The sequence below is a fragment of the Carassius auratus genome, chromosome 5, assembly GCF_003368295.1.
Source record: "Carassius auratus strain Wakin chromosome 5, ASM336829v1, whole genome shotgun sequence".
In the NCBI taxonomy this organism is placed as follows: Eukaryota; Metazoa; Chordata; class Actinopteri; order Cypriniformes; family Cyprinidae; genus Carassius; species Carassius auratus.
In genome coordinates, this window is record NC_039247.1 from 30,164,382 (window position 1) to 30,172,153 (window position 7,772).

Here is a 7,772-nt window from a genome sequence, read left to right on the forward strand (position 1 = left end):
GCTACATTAATATTTTTTAATTTAAATAATTTCACTGGTTTCCGCAGTAAACAAAGCAGCGCTGCACTTATGAACTTTAATGTGCATTTTACAGAGGCAAGATGAAAATAAAAAATAGCATTAAACATTTCTAAAGCCAGTAAGTTCCCGTCAGACATGCTTTCATCTAAACTCCTGCCCCTAAATGAACAGCAAATTGTTTAGCATCTCAACCGGTTTGAATCGATTTACAGCCGGCTCACGGTTAATTGTTAAATCATTAATAAGTGAAGATAATTGTAAAAGGCTTTGACAAAAAAAAAAAAAAAAGTCACTGTCAAGAGAGTTTAATAAAAATAAAAATCGTAAAAAAAAATCACAAGTGCTTTTCTACCAATGAACTGCTTACAATGCCTTAAAATGTTAATCTGTTTAATAGTTTATTTCTGCATCATCCCAACACAAAAATGAGGAAGCAGTGATTTTATATAATGCACACAGTGTTAGGATTTCCTATGTTATTAATTGGAGTAGTTTTGTATTAAATGTTTACCCAGTGTGGCACATTAAGCTCATTTGAGACGGACTGAACAGTGATTGTCTCAAAGTCCTCTCGGGAAGCGCAGAGAAGAAGCTTGATCAAGGAAAGTAAGGCTGTTGGTTTTCGGATCTAGTTTGATTGATCACTTTCATTTGGGTCCCCGGCAAAGGAAATCTTCCTGTTAAAACACAAAGAGTTTCTCACGTCAGACTCTCTAGAAACACACAAACTGTTCGACAGCCCAGAAGTGAAGTTAATTCTAGAGAGTAGTTATTACCTCGCATGCAGTGATGGGAGGATGTTTCCCATCGCTCTTCAGGATCCTGTGGCCATGGAGCATCACGAACACTTCACACTGGAACAGAAAAAGGAGAAACACTTCAAAGAGTCCGACTACCGCTTTTTTAGTAATACATGTGTCACTTTTAAAGATCACCGCAGGTGTATTCTGCACATCTTTGAATTCACTGCTCAATTCGATTTTTAAAAGAATGTGCTCTCGTTTCATCTGTCTTTAAAACTAAGTACAATGAGAAAAATGTATGTACGCAATAAGTGCATTATACATTTGTATGTTTGCACACAGTAGTTAAAGTTACATTACTTATATTAATTACATTGTGGACCCTTAACCCTAACTATACCACCAAACCTGTCCCTAACCTCAACAGGCATCAAAGTGTTTTACAATGCAATGTGAACATTAGTACATTCTACCGAACAAATTTACTTATAGAAGTTAGTTAACGACAACTTATATAGAGTGGGCCATTACTTGAGGAATAGCATTAGGGTGCAGGTGGCACATCTTCTGGAGCAGGTCAGAGGTCTGGATCTCAGTTGCATTGTGACCCAAATGAAACTGGGAGAGGATCGCCAGTGTCTTACAGGAATCACAGTCCGTTTGCACTGAGGACACACAAAATACATATTATTCATGCTCTGGCCTGAGAAAACCAAACTTTCCATAGCATTAGAATATAATTTGAATTCAATGTTTTGAAGAAGCCCAGATGATGCAGTGTTTGTTATCAGCACAGTGTGCATGCATGTGTCCAAGCAAACAACAGCACGTCACGAGCGACCTGTGCGCTCCAAAACCAAAGGGCCTACATGTAGCGTGCATGAAAAACTATTTCAATACAATTCGGTTATATTTTGTAAATTGTAGGCTATTTTAAATTTTGCTCATCATTGGGTTATGTTTTAGGGTTAATGGAAATGAACACAGAATATAAGGAATAGTTTAATTTATTTACAAAGCAAATCCTGGTTGTCCAAAGTGCTGGACAAAATTGCGTATGTCCATCACACAAATTAAAACAGACAATCACCAGATTTTAAAAGCAGGAGTACGGATAGATTTTACACTCAGGCACTGTAGTCGCTGTTCTGATACAGTAGATAATTAGATAAGGGCAGTTTGTTCCACATCTTGGGGCCTGGATACCAAAATAGATGACTAGAAAATGCCTGAATAGATAATGTACTGGTAGAAAATTATCTGTACAAATTATTATTATTATTAGTATTATTATTTTTTACATTGCATGTGTTACTGATTTATCTACTTGTTGAACGTTTGTTTTCAAGTACACAAAAAAGTCCTCTTATGTAAATATCCAACTTTATTTTTTAAATTGTTTATTTATTTATAAAAGTATTTTTTTTTTTTTGTTGCAATAAGCCTGTGGTCACTATGGATGCCCGTTTCTACCACTGAATAAAAGAATTGAGGCTATATTTCACATTTCTGAGAAAAAAACAATTTAAATTGAGAGTTCATGTGAGATGTAAATTCGCAATTGCGCAATAAAAAGTCCAATAACTTTTTTTTTTTCTTTCTTTTCTTTCTTTTTTTAATTCAATGGCTGAAACGGCTTCGATATGCTATTATCCTGATGTCATGAGAAAACACAACTATTTTATGAGGTGGAGATTTGCATTCATTTGCATGATGTGATTCACATGAAAACAAGCAATTTTTAGAAGAAAGAGCGATCATGAAGCTCCACCTCGAAACCTTACTGTCAGTAGAGTGTAGGCATGATTGTGATCGCTCAAATTCATATGAATTAGCCACTAATTCACCAAAATGTACAATATTATGTTACGAAATTGCCTTGAAATTGACATTTTTATATATTTGGCGGATGTTTCTATCCAAAGTCACCTACATTGCATTCAAAGTGCACCTTTTTATTAGAGATATGAGTTGATGCTCGTTCCCTTTGCTCACCTGACAGTGGCGTCTGTGGGAAGAGACACAGGCCCAGCGCAGTGCAGATGGCATGAGGAGGGAGGGAGGACAACAGCAGGTCAATCAGCTGCTTTCCATACGTCTCTACAAAGTTGTCACACTTATCCTTGTATTGTGAGGGCAAATAGTCACAGATTTTCTCCAGAAGATTCACTATAGCCGCCTACAAGTCGGGAAAGCAAAATGAAAAATAACCCAGGAGCAGTTTATAGTCAGGCATTTTGCTGATCAATGACATTATGAAAATTTTGCTTCTTAAAATGTGAACTAGATTTCGAGCAGAAAAGGTCTTACTTCAGTTCTCTCTTTTGGCAGCATGCTCTCTATTGTCTTTATGAAGAACATACAGAAGGTACACAGGGGATTGACTTGAACCTAAGAAAAAACAGTACAATTTGAGTCATGTTAAATACAGTATGCATGAATTAAACCACTGCAGAAGGGCATTTTCAGGCACGACACACGACGGGGGGCCATTTTTTTAATTGAGATCTAAATGCATTTTATTATTCCAACAGCTCACCCTTACAGACTGATATTCTGGAGAATGAGAGCTTTCATTAGATATGGGACTCGGTTATGTTTTGGTGAGTTTGTGTGATATAAATATGAAACTGAATATGATTTCTATGTTTTTTCATAATTCCGACAACATGTAACAAATGCAAAAGTGACTGGGTTGTTACAAAAGCTGAGGTTCTAGGCTTTTAAAAGATACCATATATGCCTAGTTTTGTGCTTCACAACTTTTTAACAATAATTATGATGATGCAATATTGAACACAGATGTGGGTCCGATTGAGGGCGCAGAGTTCAATTATCTTGGATTAAGATTTTGGTTGCATCGTCCACCCCTAATAAATGTGGTCAAGAAGTCGATTGGAAGTCTTTAGTCCCCAAGTGTTTAAGCAACCCAAGGAATGAGACACTCATTGATGGTGGATAGAGGAGAAAAAATGGTTGCTAGATTTATATTATTTCTTTTTCATGCTTACCTAAAATCAGAGTTTTGACTCAAAACCTTTGATATGTTTTGTTTTTGTTGTTGCAAAGTGATGTTTAATCCAAATCTAAACCCATTAATCTGTCTAACACATACCTCATGACTAGTTCCTCTTGAGGGCTTTGCATAGAGCGAGCCCTGCTCATTCAGGCCAACAGTGAGCTGAGACGGGGCTTTTCTCTCGGACTGACCGCCACACAGTCCCAGCACTGAGCATATGTCATCATTTTGATTCTGCGATGAGGGAAAAAACAAGTGTTTTTCACTGGATGTATTCTATGCAAGAACATATATTACTCATGTTAAGAAATGTTAAGTATTTAGACTTCTCCACTGTAGTCAGTTATATTCTGCCTAATAAGTGAATCCCCTGAAATTGTTCTGGCTATTAGAATCTGAATCACTCACTGTCATGATGTTAAACCGAGAAGTACTCACTGCAAATGCACTGAAATGTCTGATAACCAAATGTACGTATGTCTTTGCTCCATTCATACACAAAGGGATGGCCGGGTGTTCATGACAAAACTTGTCCAGAGATTTCTCAATAAGATGCTGTGAAGAGGGAACAATTCAAGATCAATGTATGAACAACTCTGAATCATTCTCATAAAACATGTAGTTTAGCTGAAGTTTCTAATCAAAGCAACTTGTTGTAGCTGCCATTAAAAAGTGAAACTAGCTTTCTTGTTTGAAAATCTTGTTTCGCTTCTCTAAAACAGAAAACAAATATGCCATGAGATTGTATTGCAATGGAGGATTTTACTTGGGTTGGCATATAAAAAATTTGAGCAAATGTGCAATTCAAACTGAAATGGACTGAAATGATTTACCAAGAGGGCTCAAATAACTTTCAATAGAATTGACATGTTAGTAAATATCACAAACACAGTTTCACCTGTGAGTCTTGACTGGAGAGGATCTCTGTCAGCAGCTGGACAGTCTTTTTGCAGTCGGTGCACATGTTGTCCATCTAAAGGAGGAGGACAGTGGAATATCATGTTGACCTACAGTTGTCAAAGTTACATTTATATGCACGATTTGATGCAATATGAATAAAACCTGACTAGATATTCAAGCAAATTTCAATATTTGTGCATTTCAATGCTTAGGCGGCATGACAATGTGAAACTGTTTCTAACATAAAACCACAAACTCTCACAACCTCTTTTTTAGGGTTGTATGGGTAAAAGAGAAACCCCTCTTTAGAGAACGAAGGAAGTGTGAAAATTTACATATTCTCAGATCTGCTTTTAAGGTTCATATGTTGATGTGATCTATTATTTTACATCTTTAGATATATATAGTGGTTAAGTTGGTGTAGTAAATAAGACCTTTGATAAATCTTAAAAAAAGAAGTTTAGTTGACTTCCACACACCCTAGTCTAGTTCCTCTCCAAATGTTCAATTTCCCTTTTTTTCCATAGGGGAAAAAACAAAGAGTAATCTCTTCAAGTGACTTGGTTTCTCATGAAGTAGTTGAAAACGAAAACTGGTTATTAAAAGAAGGAAAAAAAAAGAAAATACCCAGAGTCTCCCCCAGAAATACTAACAAATGCAATGCGTGCTTGTGTTGTTAAAAGCATGTATGTTTCTATGAAGTAAACTATTAAATATAAATTCACTTAGACCGTATGCTGCCATGCCAGTTTATAAAATAAATCAAAATGTAGGCAATGTAATGGGATAGTAGTGGCACTCTCATTTTATGAACAATGTACACTTATATGCTACTGATCCACACAGAATATATATATATTTTTTAATCTGAATTTTACTGTACATGCAAGTAGTAGTTTTTCAATCATCGGTCACTCACCGTTTGCACTTCTGTGAGCTGAAGGTCTACAGTTCTTGCCCATCCTATAGAGGAGCCAGAACATGTTAAGTATTTCTATGTAAATAATATGGAAACTTATGAAATACTTGACTTATATCCCTTGAAAATAGCAGAGAATCGACTGCCTTTGGGAAACCTTGCAGTCTAGCTTTGAAGACTAATTTAACTCCAAACTTCTTTACTCGTAATTTTTTGCATTTAAATTATTTATTGCATGTGCATATGTCATAGCCAGCTTTATTTAATATTTAAACTCTCTCTTACCTGAAGTCAGGGTAGAAGTGAAGAGAAAAAAAGTGATGAAGGCAAACTGCATCATGTTTTAATCAGTGCACCGCGGTGAATGTACCACAAACCTGAAGTCTCTGCGTTCAGCTCATAAAGTGGCCGAATGTTTTATAGTATTTGATGAGGAAGTAGTGACAGTAGTGAGGAAGTAAGTTTCCTGATTCATCTGAAGTAGGCTACATGTATATCTATCTGTATAGGAAGTCTTGCATAGCGTTAAAAACTTAGCATTCATTCTATTGTTATATAAGTCAGTCATAAGTTATGGGCTTTTTAGTATTATTTAACTTGAACGGGGGGATGGGCTAATTTTGATCACTGGTAATTTAAGTTTAAGGAAATTTCACTTTAGTTTCTTCCAAAAGACATTTTGATGAGTATCAAAACATGAAAGGATATTGAACAACAATAATGAATTGTGTATGGTCAAGTTCATTCAATTGAATTTCTGCTCGGAGATAATTATACCCTTGTAATTTTGGCTAATATACAAAAGATACATTGTTTAGGAATCTGCATACACTTATGCTCAGAAGTTTACATACCCTCCCAGGATCTGGAAAAAGTCTAAATAGCAGCATAAAAGTGGAAGATTACAACAATCCAACTACTTAACCTCTTTTTACCAGAGAGATATTTACCAGAGATATATTTACTCTGTTTAAAATTATTTCAGAATCTTTAAAAACTTATACGATGCATTGCCATTACTGTACAGGTGCTTTTCAATAAATTAGAATGTCGAGGAAAAGTTCATTTATGGGTGCAGTGACTTTGGTTTTCAAAAAACACAATGGACCAAGACCAGCAGATGACATTGCACCCCAAATCATCACAGACTGTGGAAACTTAACACTGGACTTCAAGCAACTTGTGCTATGATCTTCTCCACCCTTCCTCCAGACTCTAGGACCTTGGTTTCCAAATGAAGTACAAAACTTTCTCTCTTCTGAAAAGAGGACTTAGGACCACTGGAGAACAGTCCAGTTCTTCTTCACCTTAGCCTAGGTTAGATGCCTCAGAAGTGGCTTAAAAAGAGGAACATGACAACTGTAGCCAAATTCCTTGACACGTCTGTATGTAGTGGCTCTTGATGTCTTGACCCCAGCCTCAGTCCATTCCTTGTGAAGTTCTCTAAAATTCTTGAATCCAGTTTGCTTGATTGCTTTTTTGTTCCCCTCAACTTTCTGTTAACATGCTTTGATACAGCACTCTGTGAACAGCCAGCTTCTTTGGCCATCAATGTTTGTGTCTTACCCTCCTTGTGAAGGGTGTGAATGATTGTCTTCTGGACAACTGTCAGATCAGCAGTCTTCCTCATGATTGTGTAGCCTAGTAAATAAAACTGAAAGACCATTTTGAAGGCTCAGGAAACCTTTGCAGGTGTTTTGAGTTGATCAGCTGATTGGTACGTCACCATATTCTAATTTGTTCGTGAATTTGTGGGTTTTTGTTAAAAATGAGCCAAAATCATCACAACTGTGTGCATTAAATTTATTTAATACATGAGATTAACAATTTGAGTTGAATTACTGAAATAAATGAACTTTTGCTCGGCATTGTAATTTATTGAGAAGCACCTGTATGTGGCTCTGCCCTTGCTGTCAAGCCCATAGGTCAATAAAAGTTACATAAGTCATAAACATTATCAGAATAACACCGAACTCTGAATTTAGCCTTACTGTAGCAGTGGAATCTATAGTTATGGCCACACCCTATATTTTCTAAAAAAAATTTTTATTAAAATATATGTGTTGTGTGAGTCTGGGGGGCGGGGGGTGGGGAAATAAAGACTTTCTTATATTGTCCTCTACTGTCTGATTGAGACATTAGTAGTGCAATATTGCAAAATGTGGGCTAT

At 36.3% G+C, this 7,772-nt stretch overlaps 1 protein-coding gene across 1 annotated transcript; it reads right to left on the reverse strand.

Moving 5' to 3' along the window:
* Positions 1-335: 335 nt before the first annotated feature.
* Positions 336-6,017, reverse strand: LOC113085469 (prosaposin-like). The gene is made up of 10 exons (XM_026255146.1): positions 5,888-6,017; positions 5,603-5,646; positions 4,682-4,756; positions 4,222-4,338; positions 3,880-4,017; positions 3,075-3,155; positions 2,760-2,943; positions 1,296-1,429; positions 798-875; positions 336-698 (listed from the first exon to the last, which is right to left on the reverse strand). Exons 1-10 carry the CDS (start codon positions 5,940-5,942, stop codon positions 669-671), a joined length of 936 nt encoding a protein of 311 aa, XP_026110931.1. The 5' UTR covers positions 5,943-6,017; the 3' UTR covers positions 336-668.
* Between the last annotated feature and the right edge of the window lie 1,755 nt (positions 6,018-7,772).

Bases quoted from the DNA above. Each gene is read 5' to 3' on its own strand.
- LOC113085469 (XM_026255146.1), bottom strand. From the start codon at position 5,942: ATGATGCAGTTTGCCTTCATCACTTTTTTTCTCTTCACTTCTACCCTG. The intron at 3,156-3,879 runs GTATGTGTTAGA...GTTTTTTCTTAG, and splicing joins CAAGAGGAACTAGTCATGAG to GTTCAAGTCAATCCCCTGTG. The intron at 699-797 runs GTAATAACTACT...GTGTTTTAACAG, and splicing joins CTCCCATCACTGCATGCGAG to GAAGATTTCCTTTGCCGGGG.